Below are 20,653 nucleotides of genomic sequence, written 5' to 3' on the forward strand. Positions count from 1 at the left end.
TTGCTGAAAAAGAAAAAAAAGCCCTAAAGAACCGTGACCAGACCGAGATACATATGGAATGAAACTGAGTGAGAGTGGTTGTGGTTGTGGTTGTTGTTGTTGTTGTTGTTGTTATTGTTGAACGTGGGCCCATTGTCAAATCCCTTTTCCAGAAGCGGCTGTTTTCGCAGGAGCCGTCGCGGCCCCCGGATGATCGACCGCATTCGCAGAACCCGGACGGCTCTACCGCCCAGCGCTCCTTACGCGGCCCCAGAATCCGGAGAGGGATCCCGAGCTGGATGTTGACCGGCTGCTCATATCGGTGTTGGCCGAACCCCGCCGGGCAAGCGTCTCGCCATCGTAGTCATCCCCCGCTTGTTGGGATTTGCCGTTCGAGTAAGAACTAGAAATGAAGTTCCCGGCGCCGCCACGTCCGACATGGATCGCCGAGCTACCGGAGGCCTTCTTGTTTTCGCGCACCTCGGCGCGGGCAAACTCCTCGTCGAAGGACAAGACGGGTCGCACGCCAGCCGAGTGGGCGTTCCCGGCGCCGCCGCGGCCCGAGTAGAATCGTCGGGTGCTGGCGGCGGTTGTGGAGGTCGATGGCGTGGGTACTCCGCTTGGTGCAGTAGTGGCGGGCGCGCGGAAGAAGTTGCCTAGGCCGCCGCGCCCGGAGTGCGTGTAGCTGTTCTGGGCGACGGTTGGGTGTGGCTCAGTGAGAGTGTAGTAGGACGGCATCCTTTCGCGGTTGTTTCTTTAGTGTTGTAGATTTTGTGGTGGAGGGGTGTGGTGTGTGGTGGACAACGATGTGTTGCTTGTTGTATGGCGAGGCTTTCAGCAAGGAGAAAGTAGCACTTTTGGTTGTTGATGGGGTATCGGCGAGGCAGATATATGTATGATCCAAACAAAGCTTTTTGACCTGCGGCGGATCCTGAATTTGGTTGCTGTGGCACTTGTGGGAGAAGAAAAAAGGCTGGAGCAGGAGCAATGGCACTTATAAGACCAGGATCGGTTGTGTAAGTGAGGTGGGTACGATCAGGAGGCAACATGAGAGCAAGGTGGTGCCAGCCCCTCTTGGCGCCGAGACCGAGCTCCATCCAAAGAAAGTTGCACCTCCAACACGCATTCCTGGGCGGGAAAGCCGCATGACCACGACGCCCCGGGCCCGAATCGCGCAATGCACCACTCAACACACCCCAGCGAGGTGCGCCTTCCGGATGAGCCAGCTTCAGCTGCAGGGCAGGTACATCCTCACAGTATCAACGTCTCTGCGGCACAGCTGTGGAAGGAACGCTTGGGGTGAAGCAACCGCCGCAAGCCGCTTCCACAGCTTGCACAGGCAGGGCGGCAACGAGGGGTGGGTAAGGAGGGGCACATCCAAGCCAAGCCAGGCTGGACTTTCTTAACTTTGTTAGTCACGAGCTCATGGCTCCCCTGGCGAAATCGACAGCCACGGCATGCGGCGGGAAGTCGCACAAAAGCTTGGCTCAATCTTTCGAGCAACAGTTTTCGTCCCAAAGTGCCCGAAAACGCCCAATCGAGCTCAACTCAGTGATTTGCCTAGATCTTGGCATGGAAAGTCGCAGCTCGCCGAGGCGATGAGCGCAATGAGCCAAGCACGCCGAGCCGATGCTCTCGAATTTGCCCAAAAATTTGCCGGTCAGCTCTCTCTCATCAGCGTCACCGGGGATAACCCCGATGGCGTCAGGTGCTCGTTTCCCCTTGCGTTGTGGCTCCGGCAGGACGCCAAGCTTGCAACGCCGAGACTCTCAAAGACTCGGAGACTTTGGCCCAGACAACTCACGAGGCTGGCAGGCGTGCTGGCCCTCTGGGGAAAGAGCTTTTCGCTTAGCTGATGAAAACTCAGGGGTGGTCACGCGGCACGCTCCACCCAATTTGTTACGCAATCGTTTGGGTCCTCCAGCGAAGTACCCCTTTCGCTGCAGGCCCAGCGCCAAAGTACTTAACTCCTCCTCGGCGGTGGATTCGATGGGCCTGTCAGCCTGCAAGGGGCGCTGGCCGGCGGTTTCCTCTGAGCTTTTTCACAAGGGACACGAAAAATTCTGTCCGACCACACGCCTGCCGTTGCAACGAACAGGGTTTAGCAACTTGGCTTTGCACCACCTGCAGCCTCCTCACGTCACGTCTTGAGCCTGTCCGATTCGACCGGGAGTTGCTTGCCGCTTTCCAATGTGGAATCGCATCAGAATCGTGACAGTTTGGAAACTGCCCTGAGGATTGCCCCGTTGTCACTTGGTCCCGGCGATTGGGTGAGGAGATGGCGTGACTGGGGAATAGTTCCAAATCCATCTCCATGAAAGGACAGCGCTTCAGGGACACGATTTTTTCTCCGTACCTTGGGCGGTCGAGGTTTCGTGGCTATGGGACCCCGATTCTCAAATCAAAAGTTCAGCTTCGTCATGCGCGGCCATGGCAGACAAGCGTGTTCCCGTTTCCCCTGTGGTTGGGTTCAACTCGAGTGAAAAGATTTTGCCAAGTCTCGAATTGTCGATCGCCAATTGGAGGTCGATGTTTCCAGAAACCCAGCCCAGGAGGCAGCATACCCCGGATTTTCAAGGATCATGGGACCACTGACCGATTCAAGTTTCTGTTCCATTTTTGTCTGCTTCGACGTCCAGCACTGATGAACCAGTCCACCCATGAGCCGCCTACACTACACTAACCATGTGCTATCCGAACTATCGAACGTTGAAGGAGGTTTCCGAACGGGGGACTTTTACAGACCCTTCGCTGGCTCTTTCCCACGGCATCGTCGGTACAGGGGATTTTGGCGGTGAGGACTCAGAAGTACTCGAAAACTCTAACGTCAGTTATATTCACGCCTTGTCAATGTTTAACTTTTTACACTAGTTCACAAAACAATGCCTTTAAACTGTGTTTATGTCCACAATATCGTCTCCCAATTAGGTCCTTCGTGTGCTCCGTTGCTAGGCTTTTAATTGCCGCCCCTTGGTCACAGCGATCCAAAATCTTGATTTTCTACAACTCCTCCTGTAAGATGGATTGCGTGAAATTGTCCTAGGAGGTGGAGGAACCCCCTGATGTTCAGTCCCAATACCTCAACCTCGACTTCAGAACGAAGTCCCGCAGAGAAGGCTATTTTACTAGTAAATCACGGTATGGGGTGACTGCTCGACGCCGCTCTCTTCAGTCCGTCCGGGGCCCGTCAGGGCCACTTCCTTGGGCTTGCAATTTGAGTCAAGTCAAACACCCAAATAATTGCCGCGCTCGTTTGCGCCATTTCCCATCTCTCTTTCCCCCTCCATGCTTGGACGTCGTCATTCGTAGTCTGTCGTAGTCTGCCGTCTGTTTTTGTCGCCGCATCATCCCCTCCCGCGTCTTCCCCGCCTCCCGAACAACCTGCTCACGGTTCACCCGCTCCACCCCTTTTACTCCCCCCGGATATTCCGTCGAGCCCGCCCATACAAGCTTTTTCGCTTTCCACGGAGATGCTTCGCTTGTCCTCCCGTGTCTCAAATGCCGTGTTACCGTTGCTGCCGTTGCTACGTTTCTCTGCAGGTCTTTGTGTACCCGTAGGAGGCCGGAGCCACGACCGGGCCTAAGACGGGCGGAGAGAGTAGAATCTGGGAGAGGAAGGATGGCCTGAGCTCGCAGCATCAACCTGGTAGGCCTGGGTTGAGATTCTATACTCGTATTGTTCCACAGACGCGATTGCCGCCCGCCCAAGGTCGGTGAGCTGTGGGCTGAGTACCAATATCCTACGTTGGCTACCAGTGAGTGTATGGCTAACCCACGCGGAAGGGCTCCCAGTACTCAAGGCAACCTTAAAACGAGACGGGAGGGTGTGTGAACCCATCGCGCTGTACTACATGGGTACGGCCCGTCCAGCGGTCCTTGGTCATGTCCAAACATCGACAAATGCCGACATAGCACTGGAGGTACGGAGGAAACAAACAAGGAATGTATGATAATATGAGAATAATGGAAACTTGGGGTGAGGTGTGAGGGATATTGTAATGATCGTCCGCTTCAGAGCAGGAAGTGAGAAGGCACTCCGTTCCGTTCCCTTTCGACCTACATGCTTCCGGTGGGACGAGGAGGCTACATCTTCCTTCCCCGGCGATCGGCCCCGTCCACGCCGTTGAAGCGGTACTTTATGAGACACGTCGCCTCAGCCACGCTGTGAGGGCCAAACCGGGGTAGTTATTCGCGCGAAATGAGCGGTTAGCCCGCGGTAGAAAGGATGGGGACGTTGCTATCCAGAACTCAGCCCAACCGACACGCGGCCGTCCGTCGATCTTCAACAAAATCAACCAGCTCATCTCAGTAACACGCCCGTTGCCCCTGTTCAACGGCAAGACATCCATTGGCGTTGATGTCAGGCCCCTCTGACCGATGCTCGCGTTACTTTAGGAAGGTCACTCCCAGTCTGTTGGTGGGCTCCTCGCGTAAAAAGACCCCTACTAGAACCCACTGAGGGCGCTCGCAACCTAGCATGACACGGTACGGTAGTCGACGGGGAAGGTTTACGCTCTGACGAACATTCAATCGATCCAATGAACTCGCTAGACTTGATATGATCAAGGGGTATGATTCTTAACATCCAGGCATAGCTCCAAAGTTGACATCATCAAAAACATACTTCCACACTGCCTACCCCTCGTCGTCTCATCTCGTCATCTTCCTTGCCCCTCCGTCCTTCTATGAATGTGTGGACGCCGGGGTAACTCTCAAAACCACAAAAGCCAGCAAGTCGGCCCTCGTTTCACCTCACAACCCAAATCAAAGCTAAAACATAGTCTGCCCCAAGCGACAAGGAAGAAAGAAAAGCAAGCTTTAGGTTGGGAATTTCAAATAAACTGAGGGGTTCGAAAAAAAGGCGAAAAAAGAACGGAAAAAAAAGCGGCCCACTAGGTGTTGTGAAGAGAACTCCTGGTTTCTCATACACCACCAACGCCCCGGACGAGTGACCGGCGCGAACGTGCGAGCGCCCTTAAGCCAACGCAAACCCCCAAAGTCTAAGACTGAATAGACGCTCGTTCCCGCTTGGCGAACAGGCGGTTTCGAGTCTCAGGTCCCACCAAGGGCGGCGGATAGGGGTTGAAAGAAAATGAAGCAAAAAAAAGGGGAAAGAAAAAAAAGCCCTTGAGCTTCTTGCCATAGCAACGCCAACTAGACACCTCTGAACATCCGCACCACCAAGAACCAAATTGCCCCCAAGAACTTGAACGCTGACAGCCCCGCAACGGACCATAAGACCACGCTCAAATAGATGTTTGCGCGATCGCTCTTCAGCTGCTCCTCATCCTGGCCGTTCTCCGGCACAAGGTTGTCGACACCAGCTGTTGATAGCACAACGGCGCACAGCGCGAAGTTCATGATCATCCACAGTAGCACGACCACAGTGCGCACGCCACGGTAGTAGTCCATTTGTTTCTCCTCGAGCTGGCTGGGCGTCGGCGCTTTGACTTCCTTGACCGGTTTCCGGTTGAAGACTTGCAGTTCACGTTCGTACTGGGCGTTGAGATCGCCCTCGTCGGGTAGATCCGTTTTGCCTTGGCCATCCTTGGTGTTGACGGAGGGGAGGGCGTCGGGTTTGTCGTCACCTTTGGTACCCCAAGAGATATCGTGGGTGTTGCAAAAAGCATACACGTTGAGGACGTTGGTGTATGTAGGCGACAGGAGCATGTACTGAACCAGCGAGGTGATCATGTGCCACGGGTCGAACATGAGCAATGAGGCGATGAGCCAAATGCCGTACGTCGACATGACGGAAACGATCAGAGTGTAGAAGACTTTGTTCTTGAAGAGCGAATCAATGCTGAAGCCGTTGTGTTCCAAGTCCGTCATGATGGCGCGGACTGCGATGTAGATGGCTGCAAACATGAGGTACCTGGTCAGGATTGTTAGTACTCTCCCTTTGCTATACAACGGGATAACGCCCAACAGCATTTATAGTCAAAACTTACACGAATAGGATCGCCCAGAAAACAACCATAGCCATGTAGTACGGACCGGACCCGGCTGGACGGTTACCCATCGACAGTACGAAGCACGTCACAAGTGATACGCCGTACAGCCAGGTAAACACCACGCCTAAGATCCGCCCAACATCGCCGAGTAAGGTCGGGTCGCCTAGACTGGTGGTCAAGATCTTGAAAACCAAGAAAAAGTTGCCAATAGCAAACCAGGCGAAGATCATGTTTATGGTGTTGAAGACGAATTCGACGAAGAAGGCAATCTTGCGCAAGAAGGAGTGATCCGAGCGGAAGAACTGGTGGAAGTGGACGATGGCATAGATGGCCGCAAAGAAGGAACCGTTAAGCCAACGGCGACGCTGCAGAATGAGCTCGGTGGCCGTGTCGGGCACATCGGTCTCGCCTGTGGCGGATTTGACATACTGCAAGATCCAGTGGCAATTGCGCTTGGTGACGAGTTCGAAGCAGAGGATACGATCCTCCGCCAGGTACATATTGGCCGTGAAGATGCCCGCGCCAGCGCCATGTAGCTTCTCGCCCGCAAAGTACTTTTCTAAGGGACCCTGCCCGTTCTTGTCGTTCTGGAGCGCCACGTACCGGTAGGCTGAGAAGGCGCCGGGCAGCACGGAAATAAAGCCAAACGCGGACTCGAGGGGTTTGTCGAGAATGTTGCTCATCTTGTACTCAAAGTTCTGCGTCGCAACCAGCGGGTTGAGGAGATTCTTCCCACCGGACCCTAGCATAGCTTTGATCTCACCGCAGGCACCGGCGCACATGGGCTCCAAATCAAAAGCTTTCCACAAGTGGTAAATGGAGCTACCACCGGGCTTGGTACCGGCGTCGATCAACACGCAAATGTTGGGGTCCAAGACCCGGCCGAAGGCTTGGAAGAACCAGCGATGGGAGTTGATCTTCTTTTGGTTCTTCTCCTTGAGGCAGAACAGCATCTGAACCGGCTGCTGCTTGGGAATCAGTTGCACGACACCATTCTTGATGACCATCCCGACTTGCGAGGTGTACTCATAGATATGAGCTGTGACGTCCTTCCCGTTGACTTGCTGCTTTCCAATGCCTTCCTGGTATACGCCCATACCGGCCAGCAGCGCCCTCGTGCGAGGGTTGATCTTAGCGCGACCATCGCTGACGACACAGACGACAATCTTTTTCCACGCATCCTTGCCCCACGTCTTGCTCTCGGCCCGCTTGCACATGTACTCGACGTTTTTGAGCACGCCGATCATGGTGCGCGCAAACAAAATCTCGTCTTCGTTATACATGGTGACGACGATGAAGAGCTCGGTGTGCCGCGGCTTACTGAAGAGCTTCTGGCGCAGCGTAAAGTTTTCTTCGTAGAAGTCCGCGGGGTCACAGGTCGCGGCCGTGTAGCGCATGTGGGTGAACTCGTCGCGCTCGCCGTGGGGGAGCTGGTTCAGCAGCTTCGGGGGGATGGGGCAGTCGAGAACCAAATTGCCGCGGTATAGGAGCACCTGTTTCACCGTCTTCCACCTCTTAATCCCGTTGTTCTTTTTTGGTTGTTGGGCATTGTCATGATATGGGTCGGTCGCGCCGACTTGCGAGTCGTTGTGCGCCAGCATCGGTCGCCGGTCGTCATCGTAGAATGGGGGTTGGTCATAACCCGACTGGCCGCCGTGGTTCGGCTCGTAGGGTTGATTGAAGTACGCATCATGATGCGCCTCGGGATTGACGGAGTAGCTCCCGAGGTTGTCGACGGATTGCTAACGATTCTGTGAGCTTGTGGGCCACTCGCGGTTGTGCTAATGCTGCACTTACTGCTGTCTGCATTTGTAGAGCGTCGCCGGGGCTGAATCTCCCAGGGCCGTGAGGTATGTCGAGTTGGGAATGGCCGTACGGGTTGTCCTCGAGATGGTACCCGTGTTGGAGTGGATGCGCCGGAGAGGGCGACCTGTGCCCCCGGTTCTCCATGGGGTGGCTCTCGTAATAATCGTCGTCTGCACCGCCGGGTATTGTTAGCAAAGGATTCTCCTAGGATCTAGCAGAAACAAGATGGCCAACAAGCCGCAGGCCAGTGTGCGACGGACCGACGGTGGACTTTGGAATACTGGGAAGCCAAGCGACGTGCGCCGTAGAATCTGAGACGTCCCAACTCGGCGAGCCCACGTTGTTGTTGCCGACTATGCTCAACCCCTTTCCGGCACACAAGTGCGGCGCAGATACAACCCTTACGATGAAAAAGAACTGACGTTCGGCCCACGAAAAGCGAACAATAGACAGTCTTTTCCCATCCAAGGCAACGATCAAGGGCTGGATCGCAATGTATTGCACTGGATGGGCACAGAAAAGGTGACCGGGGCGCTCGTGATGAGGCTGGCAGACGGCGAAATCAAACTCGAAACTTGATCGTAGTGTAGGAGACGGGTAGGAAGGGATATCGATGAATGGAAGGGTAGAGAGAAGGGGGGTGAGAGATAACACTTGCCTAATCGATTATACGACATGGTTCCGGAACGCTCACGGGGCCGGTTGATGAAACACAAGGGCCGGATTCGTAGGATATCGAGAAAAGGGAAACGGAGATGAAAGGAGAAGCACGCGGCACCCCGCCGACTGCTTGGCTGTGGAGGGGGTCAAGTCGAGGCAGATCAAGCTGTCAAGGTGTTTATTGAGGGGGCCAGCGCTAACGCAAGAGGGTCGTTTGTTCCCGATGCGGGACACCTGGACGTCTCAGATAATCGATCGCCAAATGCCAGCGGCTCGCTGGGTTGGAAAAAAATACTGTGTGCGATGTTGCGAAAGTGGGCAGGGTGGTCGCTGGGGTTGCTGTGGGTGTATCAAAAACCTTAATCACCCGTGTCGTTGGTTTATTCGGCTCTCTCCTCGGTTCGCCTTGCTTGCCCCTCTCTTTTTTTCTGGGTTCCCCTTTGACTTGCCGCAGCCGCGCGGCCGTCGATCGCTTGGCTGTGTTTCGAGGAGCCTCCTCTTTGCGCGCGGCCGCTTCCTTGCGCCGCCCGGCTGTTTTTTGTTGGGTGTGGAGAAGTCGAACGAGAGGGTTCTTTCAGAGGACGGGCGATGCGCCAGGCGTTCAATCGGGCGTGCGGCGGCAAAAAGGGTCTCGCGGGTGTTCGGGGCGGTTGCGACGAATAGTCCTCTGACTTCCGGGGAGCGATAGCAAATCCAACAAAAAAGGGGAGAAAAGGGACAGAGCAGCAACACGAGCCAAAGGTTGCAGGTTTCAGACTGGCGACGTTCCGACCACTTGCGCTTGCACGGCAGTATTCTCAATGGGCGGCTGGACGGCAACGCAGGGATCTCGAGGAGGCCTGCATTGGACGCGAATGAAGGGGCTTCGGTTGCCAGGAAGATGCCAGGCAGAGCGTGGTGTTTCAGCGTCCGGTTTGGGCAGGCAAGTGACGTCGGACGGGCTGCGGCGCTGCTGATTGGGCGCAGTGAGGCTGCTCAGGGGGCGGTGACAGACGGGAGCCCACACGCCAACCTCCGAGCTCCATTCTGCCCTGCGAGAGGATTCTTACTGGCCGGTTGCCCTAGGAAGTGGGGATTGAACCTTTTTCCTATCGTCGTTGACCATAGTGTTTGTTTCCGCCGGGGGAAGGAATACGGAGTACACTACACTATTATGGAGAGGATGAAGGTAGACAAGACTTCATTGTGTACGTAGTAAGAATTGTGCCTCGTTTCTTCTGTGGATGAGTACGCTGCCAGCGCCGTCGACCTCGGGACCGACGGTACCTCAAGCTGCCCTGAGGCTGACTCTAAACTAATGGCGCCGGCTTGGTATTCGTAATTACCCCAGTTTTAAAGTATCAAAGAGGCGCAACTTTGGTGGCGGCAGCTTGTTGATTCCACAGACGTGACGGGACAAGGGGCTGTGCTTTTGCTTTCCGATCCGGTTATTTGGGTCGAAAGATCGTTAATCTGACGTGGCAAGGTGAATGTTGAAGTCCACCCCTTGATGCGTCACGGGACGCCCAGAAGTCGCCAAATTTCTCGTTCGCCTTCCTCTCTTCGGTCCCCTATCATGAGTTAGTTTACAGTGGTACCTGAGGTTTAGCCAAAAGCCCGGAATTCAATTTGCGTGCATCTGCAGTGTCCCAACGTGCCCCAACCCGAAGTCCCCCGGAGTGGTGGTCAAATCCATGTGTGACGCCTCGTGATCACCAGGTCGGCTTGCGCCACAGCAGAGAGACGTGCGCCACTGATTTGACGTAGGTCGGGAGTCCCAGCGTTGGTGGGGGTTTAGTCCACGCGCGTCTCCCCATTCCCGCCGCCGACCCTTGAAATTTATCGTTCTTTAGACGGGGTCGAAGCCACATATAATCGCCCGGAAGAGGAGGACACGAAGAGAAGGGTCTGGATTCCAGGCTGGCCTGAGGCATGTTTAAACATCAAAGTTGATATTGCATGTCATCGCAGTCTGCGGTTTCCAACGACTGCAACAGGGGAAACCCGTTTTTCTAGCCGCCAGCGACACTAGGGTGCACGGACCGAATGTCTCTAGGATCAGTTACACATGCGTGTTTGTTGTCTACATCCGTGCCTCCTGAAGAACACCCTCAAGATATCTCCCTACCAAGTTTATCAAGTTCTTCCTTGATAAACTGCCCCGCATTCACTAGTTCACTCGCACCGTAAACTACCCTCCTTTTGACCCGGTCACCGGCCGCGGTGCGGGTCGCCCATTCTTGAAGATTCCCGTACTCGTCCATTGACCCGCCCCCAACCATAAACACGATTGCCTCCGAAAAGCCCTGCCTCCGTTGCCCAAAGCTAGCACTAGTCCCGGCCGCTTGGGCGCCAAGGGCAGACCCGGGAAGCCCACCTGGTGTCGTCGCCACGCCGCCCCCTGCACGTAACGCGGACGGTTGTGGCATCGTACCTCGCGCGTTGGCACTCCGTGGGTCGAAGTATAGGTAATTCTCGGTCTTGGCAATCGCGGACGAACTTGCAGTTGATGGGTCCATGATGGATTCAGTAATCTTGGTCACAGTCAGGTCCTTGTCTACAGGTAGAAAGTTCTTGATTCCTCCGAGGAGCGAGGCGACATTGGACGTAAGTGCGTTGGTTGGGACACCTGTCTCCTTGAGCCGGTCTGTCAAGCGGGTAGAAATTGCTGAGAAGCGATTGAAGAGATCTGAGGACCCGGATTGTTGTTGACCCGCTGTCGCTTGACTGGTCACGGTTGTGAGCTGTGTCATTTTGGTTGTTGCTCGGACCCTGGAAAGCACGGTTAGAGATGCAGAGTCTTGGGGGCGGTGCGGGTAATGACTAACTGTCGGATGTATGCGAGGCTGGTCTTGTCACACCCGGCGGCCTCGAGTGCCTCCTCAAACTGGGACCACTCTTGCCTCGACACATCTTGTTCGGTGCTGAGGAACCAAATGACAAATAGCCTTAGTTTATCGCCTGGCTGGCCTTTGCCGTCTGTCTTGATCAACTCCAGCATCTGTGCTTTAGTCTGCTTCATGACGTTTTCTTCCAATTGAAAGTAATTGTCGAGTTGCCGGTTTTGAATTTCTCCTAAAACGGCAGCCAAGATGTTCATGTGCATGTCGAGGGTGGCCTTGCGCTCTCGAAGCTCAGGAAGTAGGGTAATAGCCGCTTTTAGATGCTGCGCGCTGGCACTCGTATCTTGTTGGAGGTCTTCGAAATCGCTGACCCCAGTCTTTTTTGTGATTGCCTCTGCTTCCTCCTTATACTTGGTAAGCTCCGCGTCTTCACCACCGATAAGTTAGCGCTTCGTAACACGTCCTTTTGGCGGTATGATCTCCGGGAACTTAGGTCTCTTACCGATGTCTTCAGCCACTTGGGGGAATGGGAGGCAAGCATTCTTTGCCCAAAAGAAGTCATTGGCGGCGAGATCATACGTCTTTTTCGAGGTTCCTTTTGCCGGGTTACCGGAATCAACAAGCGTCTCAATTGTGATGCGGTTTAGCTCCGACTACGAAATAGATTAGCAAACGCACGATCAATCCTTTGAAAAGGAGAAATTACCTTGAAGATATCAAAACAAAGACTCTGATAAGTCCAAGAGTGAGAGAGCATGGGTATCAAATCAACGTTGCGATCAAGAATGACGAGGACGGGCCGGGACGTAGGGGTTCCAGTTGCCCCTGGCGCGGATCGTGGCTGAGAAGAAAATAGATTGTCCTTGGAGTTCAGGACATGATCCCGGAGTTTGCGGTCCAGTTTAGTGGCAATCATCTCAGCTGCCGCACCCCTTGGGCAGCGGATCTGGCCGTTGGTTGTTAGTACAAGTTGGCACGTTGGCGAATGGTTGCTATCCTCCAGAATACTCAACCTACAATAGGTATCACCCCTGTAGTTGTGTTAGCTTTACCGGGTCGTTGGTCCTCGAGAACTCTTGTGCCATTTACCTGAGGTAACTACGACACTGTACAACCCGCTGACGATACGGTCTATCACGCGGTCTAGCTCTTCATCTTTCGTCTTGGCACTATTCAATGCCCAGTATGTGTGTTCCTTTTGCATCCCCAAGCTGAAAAGATCCGGCTCGGTGACAATGAAATTGAGGTATTGGTCGTAGACCTGCGCAATTTGTTCCGAAGTGCCGGTTGTAGCGGTTTGCGCCGCAAACTCCTCTAGCAGGGGCCGCGGTATCGAGGACAGGAAATTGAGATGGGCGGAGCTGTACAATCCTTTTTGAAGATCATTCGTGATCGCTTGTAGGTTCGCGGCAGTGGGTTCGACAAGGTAGATCGCGGGGACGTCGGGAATCGCGGCCCGCTGGGATCCAATATGCCTTGGCCGACTAGTTAGTGATGGCGCCGAGGGGAAAGGAGGGAGGAACAGGGAGGAGTAGGGATGGGGGGAACCGGACGGGCGCTGCAACCACAGAGAAACTCACATGTGCATCGTCACCCCCATCGACCGCAGGTCTGACACCTGGAGCACTGGGCTAATCACATCACGGCCGAGGTCCTGTACAGAATCAAATCAGCCCATCACTTTCCATCATTCCAGGCGCCAAGACCACGGGACTTCATCATAGACAGTCGGATGAGGCGCCCCTGCCTACGACTGGTCGGTGGTGCTGACATCAAACACAAGGAGCTTCCAGATAGGAACGCCATCTTTCGATATCGGGGCAGAGGTTGCCACCGCGCCATCGGAGGGAGTATCGTCACTTTCGCTCGGTTCGACGGCCTCGTTTAAATTGAGAATCTTCTTGATGGAGGCTGTCCGTTTGACCGTGGTTAGGAAATCTTGACACCAGGCAGGAGATATGGAAGGTAGAGACTCATACCGATCTGCTTGTCGCGCAAAGAGTTTTCCCTGGTAGCCATGATTGACTCCCCGGGACGGTGGCTGGCTTATCCGACTTCTAGAATATGGTTCGGTTGTTGTCAAATCTGTCATGTGTCGGGAATGGACCTCGCCGCTCCGACAGGGTCGTCGGAATTGGCCGCCTCAAAGACCAAGAATAGAAGAGGAAAATTGAAGCCGATGACGCAATTGGGGAGACCAGCAAAACGGGCCTTGTGTCTTTTCGTTTCCGACGAAGCTGTCATGGAGCTTCCCCACAGGCGTCGTGTAGTTCGGCTTCCCGGTTGCCGGACGTCCAAGCGTGAACCAAAGTGGCCTGCCACGCCGGCCACTCCTGCCCACTGATGCATGTTCTGTTTTAGGCTTAGCGGACATGGGCGATGGGAGCGCTTGCCAAGACAAGATGCAGGTCTTCATCAGTGCGAGGCAGGTGGGCTTCGCCACACGCACTGGCCACAGTTCAAGCCCCTGAACCCAACCCTTCATGAAGCGCCGCAGCTGGCCCGCTGGCCTTCCAGCCAACTTTTCTTCTTTCAACAATCAAATCTTTCGGTGACCCTTCTCTTCCTCAACACGCCATCCATCAACTTGAACCACTTCGCCGTGCTTTACACATTCGGCCGTGGATCTTGTTTAATTGCTCATTCGTCCAGCCATCAAATAGGCAGCTTAACCTGCTTCACTGGCGTTAAACACGCTTTTGACTTGCCTTATCCCGGCTGCTCGACTAAACCCCTCTCGCTATTTGCGTACTCCCGCCTTTTCTCAGCACTGTTTTTTCTTTCCTTTTTTTGGTCAATTACTCGGCGTCTCGTGCTTAAATAGACGCAGAAAATGCTGTAAGAGACGGGTGAGCACCTCGTCGCTGCTCTTGGAGGGGCGCCGGCCATGACGTGGCATCGCGACACGAAGGAGTGGACGAGACAAAGTTGCCGATACAGGCACAGCCCAAGGGTATGCATATACTCACCCATTCACCCCCTTGAAAATTTCCAACAGACTTAATGCGTGCTTTTCCCTTTAAAATGCAATGTTCATTTGAACAACCTTAACCTCGCAGCACCCATCTGTGTGCCAAAATGGCTGGGAGAACCGCGTTGGAAATCTGGTTGGAGGCTGGATTACCACCAGCTGCACGTAACACGGACCTGAGTTCTTGTCGCGGGGGGAGACAACTGCAGCCAGCATTGGGAGAGCACCACAGCAGACAGACAGGCAAGCTACCGTGTTGGGGCAACTTGAAACGGCCAAACGGCCACCACAGCTCCGAGGGGAAAAAAGGGCAAATCCCTCCGTCTGCAGGCGCCGGCATTTAACCCAAATGTCGGTTCTGCGAGCAGCCCATCCACCTCACTGTCCCAACAATTCCCTCTGGGGTTGAGACTGAGTTGAACCGCCTAGCATGGCTTGTCAGCTACGTGGGTGGTGCTGCAGGCGACTTGACTGGGATTGGGGAGGCTGCGGGGCACCCTGCGCATCATCAAAACCCAGGAATGGAATGGGTCTCCGATGGGTACATTGCCAACCGCAGATATCGGCCACCAGCAACCGGACTCCTTTCTCGTCAGTTAAGAATGGGACCAGCTCAAACTCACCCGGGTAATTCAAAGGAACAAGCAGAATCCTTTGGATGTGCAAAACAAAGAAATCAGGCTGTGGGCTGAAGTGCTGTCCTGGACTTCCGGGTGCTTGGTGATGCAGACGAGGAAAAGTCTTGGCTGACCATGGGCCTTGGACGACCACCTATACGGGTATCACATTCACACCACCACGGGCGAGCCTTGCCGCACGCCCAAACCGCCCTCCGAACGAACGAGACTGTGGTTGTCTCAATCTCGAAATACGGCCGGAATCCCCCTCTTGAGTCGACAAAAACAATCTTGCCTCTCACTCGCAGTTCTAAACACAACCTGTCGTGCTGCTGGCTGCTCTCCCCGAGAGCTCACTTGTTGCTGTCTGCTGCTGGCCTTTGGTTGCTTGGCTTTCATGACTTGGTGTGGTGCAGTTCGTTTTTGCTAACTCCCCTTCTCCTTAGCTGCCGCACTAAGCCAGATCCGGTGCAAGATCCACCAGCCCCACTCCCTATTTCCCACAAACTCAGTGCTTTCTCTGAAATATTTCGGATATTTGCAAAATTGCCGTTAACCGACGTTTGCACGACACCCCCACCCCGAAAACTAAATCTCTCCCCATTCACCAACTTTGAACGGCACTTCCTTCCACCCCGAAAATTAAATTACACCCCGTTAACCCAATTTCAACACGACACTGCCACCCACAAAATTTTCCCCGTTAACCAATTCTTTTCAACCTCGAACCCCGATAACCCGATACACCAACAAAGAGGTATGTTCTTAACCGAGCCCATTCATTTAACCTTTATTGACTTGGGAGGATTACCCCTGAACCATAGAGTGTTGGACACAATCTCTCACATGGAGTCAACCCACGGCCCAGGCCAAGGCCAGGGCCATGGTTCCGTTTCCTGGGACCCCAGTGGATTTGGTCCTGGCGAGCCCTGGGGACAACAATACGCCACCCCGTTTGATCACGACGTCGGCGCGTCCGGCGACTACCCGAGTCCGGAGTTTACTAACAATGGCGCCCTCAATTCCCACATGACCGGAGCTGTCAACCACGGCGATGGGTTACAGAACGCCTACGGATTTTACCGGCAAGATGATGTCTGGCCGGGTCATCCGCAAGCGACCACTGCGTCGTTCAATCAAGGTTCCCCTTCGTCGCATGAATACCAACGGGATCGACAGCACTTCTCTGGTGGTAACCAGACCGTAGCTGGTCGGTTTGCTGTCGACCTGCCACAGGGAAATGGTTTTCCAAACCACTTCACCCAGGATATGTCCCAGGTAAATCCATGTCTTACCTTTAGTCAAAGCACCACTAATCCCCCATAATAGACCTCTGACGGATACCACCATCAACGGCTAGCACAGTGGCAGGAGCCCACTGATTATGGCTTGAACCAGATGTTCGATAACCCGCTACACGCAAACACAGTGTCGGGTGACGCATCGAGCACATTTTACCCCAATCACGGCCCAGCCGAGTCAGTGACTGCAAGGTTTGAGCCCGACGGACATCAACAGATGCCGGTGAGCTCAAGATCAATCCATCCACAATTTGCACATCAGACAGGACAGAAGCTTGCATTAGAAACGTTCCGGTTCCCGGCTGCTCAACCGGCAGCTGGGCGGCAGCCGATCTTCGACCATCAGCCTCAACCTTCATCCGGTCATCCGCCGGCTCGTCCGGTCGAGGGCCCAGGTAATGTCAACCCAAAGCAGAGCCCAGCATCCCAGATCCAAGTAGCGCCGGCTGCTGTGGAACTCACTAGGGTTCCTACACCCGCTCCAGCGCCCCCTGCCTTGCCGGCCCTGACTGCGGCCCCGGCCCCGGCCCCGGCCGATATCCAACAGGCGGTCGCCGCCCAAGCTCAACCGCAGAGCCCAGCCGAACCGATTTGCAGCATCAACTTTGTGGATGACGAGCTTTTAGCATCCTCAACCCAACCTGGTACAACGTGGCCTGGCGTCGCGCACCTCGTCATTGGCACGGCGCCCGTGAAACTTAAAAACGGGCCCCCTACCAAGCGGTATGTGACCCTCGCGACGAAAGGCGGAGCCAACCCTCTCTTCCCGGAGGCATCGCGGGGTTGGATGCCGGCCGAGATTCTTGGCAACCACTTTAAGGCGTACGAGACGTACAAGGACCCGGTCGACATTGCAGGCCGCCAAAGTGCCGATATTCGTCTTAAACTCGACTTGAAACGCCTCAATATGGGTAGGCATCTTTGCTTTCTAAAGTGGACCTAAATTCCTAAGATGCTGACACAAATGGGGTAGAAATTCCGGGCGATTGGTACAAGAAGGGATTGAAGGATCGCCTCAATAGAGTGGTAAGCGATCCCTACTGCGCGGTTTTGCGACAGAGCTATATCTAGATGTGCTGACCGTCTACAGCCAAATACCCCCATTGAGCCCAAAGAGCCTATGCTCACTGCGTTTGAAGCTATGGAGCTTCTTCGGATTCACCCTGTCCACCTTAGCAACCCAACGATGGTTGGAGACGTCGTCTCCAATTTCAGCACTTTTATTCAGACCAAGGCATCATCTCTCTATCGCCTCCTGGGTTCCGAAAATCCGTCGGTGACGGCTACGCAAGTGCAGCTCGCCAAAACGCAGCTGGAAAGCGCGATTGAACAAGGGTTGAGGGCCGAGCCTAGCCACTTGATCGAGAGAATGAGCGGCAGCCAGAGGATGATTGCCGGGTTGATGAACACGTTGGTAAGACTGCTCAACACGGGTGAGAGACCGTCGTCTTTGGTTCATGCCATACTCCGGTTTTACATCCGTCTTACTGGTGTGACGCCGGCGCAATGGGAAAAGTTTAAGCTCGGGAAGGTCAAGAGGGCGCTGGAGAAACAGAAAGACGAGGTTGGCTTGAGCCTTATTTCTCAGGTGGGCGGGATTGGGGATGAAAGCCCGGAGGCAAGTGACAGTGAGGGCAACAACCCTAGTGCGAGGCCCGGTGCTGGTAGGAAGAAAGCCGCCCACACTTCTGCGCAGACCGTGCCGCCTTCGAAACAAACAACCGTGGGCAGCGACCGAAAAAAGGCGGCCGCTTCTTCCACTACGGAATCCACCACCCCAACCAGCGATCTCAAAAACTCTTCCGCTGCAGTCACCTCATCTAAAAAGATGGCTTCTGGTGGTGAGGCCAACAAGCCGGTCTCTAAGGCAACCGAAAAGATGCCTTCGAACGCGATCGGGGTCAAACGGTCCCGCGATGAAGATCAGGGCGGCGCCGATGCTCGTTCGGCCAAGAAAATGAACAACCCCGCGTCGGTAACCAAGCCTCTGGCAACGTCCGCCAGCAAAACAGCCTCGACAACCCCCACCACGAAGCCCGCTACGGCCGCTTCGTCAACTTCTGTTTCGACAACCCAGCCAAAGCCGCGAACCGGACTTCTGCTTCCTGGAAAGGCTCGTCCCACAGTCAAGCCCGCCCCTAAGCCCCAGCCGACCAAGCCCGAGGCGGCTTCCAAGAGCAATACTGCAAAGCCATCGGCGGCGGCGGCGGCCCCGGAGACCACTCCCAAGGCTGGCGACGCGACCAAGCCCAGCGAGTCAACCAACTCGACTTTCTCTACTTTGATGAAGGAAATCCAGCAGGAGAAAACAATTCGTGCTCCGGAAAGCCACCGGAAGAAGGCCCCGACCGTGGACCCCAACGAGACACCCGAGGAGCGCGAGCGTCGCTTGCGTAAGGAGAGCCGCCGCCACCTTAGGGTCGCCTTTAAGACCGGCGATGAGATGGTCCAAGTTAGGGAATTCACGCGCGAACCCGAGGAGATTGCCGAGGCCAACATGGCGCGTAGCGCCCTCATTGATGGACGCGATAAGAATGCGGAGGAGGCCCAGACGATGAAACGCCATCACAAGGGCGGCAACATCATAGCCACGGATATCAACGATCGCGAGTGGGAGGAGCTGACCCCCATTGACTTCACGACCATCGATGAATCGCTAAGGACACACACCTTCGACACCCGTGGTGGTCTCAAAACCTTTGAGAGCGAGGAGCGCAGGCGGATGAAGGAACGGGAGTCCATCGAGTTGGTGGCTATCTATTCCAGGCGCACCGACATCCCGCCCACGCCGAGGTCGCCTCCTTACGAGCCACCGCTGCCGGCGGAGCGTCTCGAGCGCAAGGAGTGGAACCTTTCGTCCATGCCCGCAATCCATGACGAAGCGAAGTTGAGGGCCTGGGAGTACAAGACCAAGGGTCCCAAATTTGCTGCCGAGGCTGTGCTGAAGCGACTCGAGGATCAACAGCGCGTCCATGACGAGTGGCGCGCTGCCAACCCGGACATAGTCCGAACACGCGACAGTTTCAAGGCGCCCGTGGTTAGAGTCCAGTGGCCGCCGTCTGACACCATCGCCGAGGATCCCCGCACTTGGTTCCACCCGTCCGCAGCCGCGGAACGTGACCGGAAAACGCTCATGGCACTCTCGACAGCCAAAACCAGGTTCTTCCGCGATTGCGACAAGTATGACGAGACTTTGCCGCGCAGAAAGACGGAGGAGGAGCTGGACAACGATCCCAAGCTCCAGAATGTTCTCAAGAATCTCAGCATCGTGGTTGGGTCAATCAACGCCAACAAGGTCCAGAGCGAGGCCGAAGAGAAGAAGATTGGCGAAGCCAAAGTGGCCGCTGCTTCCAACCCGCTGCAGCAAGAGGTCCCGCAGCCTCACCACCAACCCACTGTCACCGCTAGCCAGACTACCGAGCAGCAGTCCGCGGCGCCCGATTACACCGCGGCGTGGGCCCAATACTATGCTAGCCAGCAGCAGCAGCAGCAAAAGCAGCAGCAGCAGGGTTGGTATGCTCAGCAAGCCGCCAACGCTTATGTCCCACCCCAAGTCCCGCAGGCTCCTACTCACCAGCCTGCTACGGATTCCAACAACCAGGTTGCCAGCATCCTCGCAGCCCTTGGGGCCCAGCAGCAGACTGCCCAACCTCCGGCCCAAAACCAATCTTCTGGCTACCCTGCCCCTGACCAGAATCAGCTCAACACTGTCCTCATGGCCCTCGGGCTGCACGGTCAGAATCAAGCCCAGGCCTCGGCGCCGGCCACTCAGACCCAGCCCTACCAACAGTACTATGGCCAAGCTGCGGCGCAGAACTACGGTCAGGGCTATGGCAACCTGTACGGCAATAGCAACAAAGATTCCAGCCAGGATCGCGACCGTGAGCGGGCTCGGGAGAGGGATAATTCCGGTTGGGACCGAAACGACCGTGACCGTGGTGAACGCAACGATCGTGACCGCGACCACCACTACCGCGGCGGGAACACCGGCAACAGTGGCCGAGGCCGCAACGGTGGTAACAGTGCCAACAGCGGTGGTGGAAGGGGCAATGACAACGTCCCCGACCACCTCCGCGGCATCAACCGCAACCTAATCGGCACCAAGGCCTGTGCCTTCTGGGCCAAGGGCCAATGCGCCAAAGGCGACAAATGCACTTTCCGCCATGATTAGAGGGCGGAGTGCTTGTTGAGCCGGCTGTTAAGCGGCCTTGCATCATGCGGCCACAGCTCGGCCAACATCCGCGGGACGTTATTATCCGTACCCCGGTTTTGTTTTCAACCTGTAATTTACTAGTTTTCTCAGGGACGATGGATGGTCCTGCATTTTTCGACCGATGTCATGTTATACTTTCTTTTCGTTGACGGCTGCGGAGGCAATTGCCGGAATTTGGGCGCACGGAGGAAAACATGGAGAATTCCATAACTCTGATAGCCAAGAATAAACTTGCTTCTTAAAATAAGTGGTTTTGTGATTGCAGTGTCGCCATGGGTGGCACTATTCATGTTGTCGCGACGGGGCCGAGCCAACCCAACTGTTGCGTGA

At 55.2% G+C, this 20,653-nt stretch overlaps 4 protein-coding genes across 4 annotated transcripts; 1 reads left to right on the top strand and 3 right to left on the bottom strand.

The window, feature by feature from the left end:
• Nucleotides 1–222: 222 nt before the first annotated feature.
• Nucleotides 223–717, bottom strand: C8A04DRAFT_23835 (uncharacterized protein; the record flags this gene model as incomplete). Its single annotated transcript, XM_062778836.1, has 1 exon — nt 223–717. The coding sequence occupies one exon, from the start codon at nt 715–717 to the stop codon at nt 223–225; it is 495 nt and encodes a 164-aa protein (XP_062641413.1).
• A 4,416-nt stretch (nt 718–5,133) lies between these two features.
• C8A04DRAFT_33576 (chitin synthase I) lies at nt 5,134–8,416 on the bottom strand (the record flags this gene model as incomplete). Its single annotated transcript, XM_062782509.1, has 4 exons — nt 5,134–5,854; nt 5,931–7,675; nt 7,731–7,909; nt 8,398–8,416. 4 exons carry the CDS (start codon nt 8,414–8,416, stop codon nt 5,134–5,136), a joined length of 2,664 nt encoding a protein of 887 aa, XP_062641414.1.
• Nucleotides 8,417–10,489: 2,073 nt separating this feature from the next.
• C8A04DRAFT_8641 (Sec1-like protein) lies at nt 10,490–13,240 on the bottom strand (the record flags this gene model as incomplete). The annotated part of the gene is made up of 9 exons (XM_062785188.1): nt 10,490–11,150; nt 11,207–11,648; nt 11,724–11,874; nt 11,928–12,167; nt 12,239–12,252; nt 12,311–12,696; nt 12,802–12,875; nt 12,993–13,132; nt 13,201–13,240. 9 exons carry the CDS (start codon nt 13,238–13,240, stop codon nt 10,490–10,492), a joined length of 2,148 nt encoding a protein of 715 aa, XP_062641415.1.
• Nucleotides 13,241–15,655: 2,415 nt separating this feature from the next.
• On the top strand, nt 15,656–20,281 carry C8A04DRAFT_23837 (uncharacterized protein; the record flags this gene model as incomplete). Its single annotated transcript, XM_062778837.1, has 4 exons — nt 15,656–16,087; nt 16,139–17,021; nt 17,084–17,136; nt 17,201–20,281. 4 exons carry the CDS (start codon nt 15,656–15,658, stop codon nt 20,279–20,281), a joined length of 4,449 nt encoding a protein of 1,482 aa, XP_062641416.1.
• Between the last annotated feature and the right edge of the window lie 372 nt (nt 20,282–20,653).

Source organism: Dichotomopilus funicola (assembly GCF_033296635.1).
Source record: "Dichotomopilus funicola strain CBS 141.50 unplaced genomic scaffold C8A04scaffold_1, whole genome shotgun sequence".
Classification (NCBI taxonomy): domain Eukaryota; kingdom Fungi; phylum Ascomycota; class Sordariomycetes; order Sordariales; family Chaetomiaceae; genus Dichotomopilus; species Dichotomopilus funicola.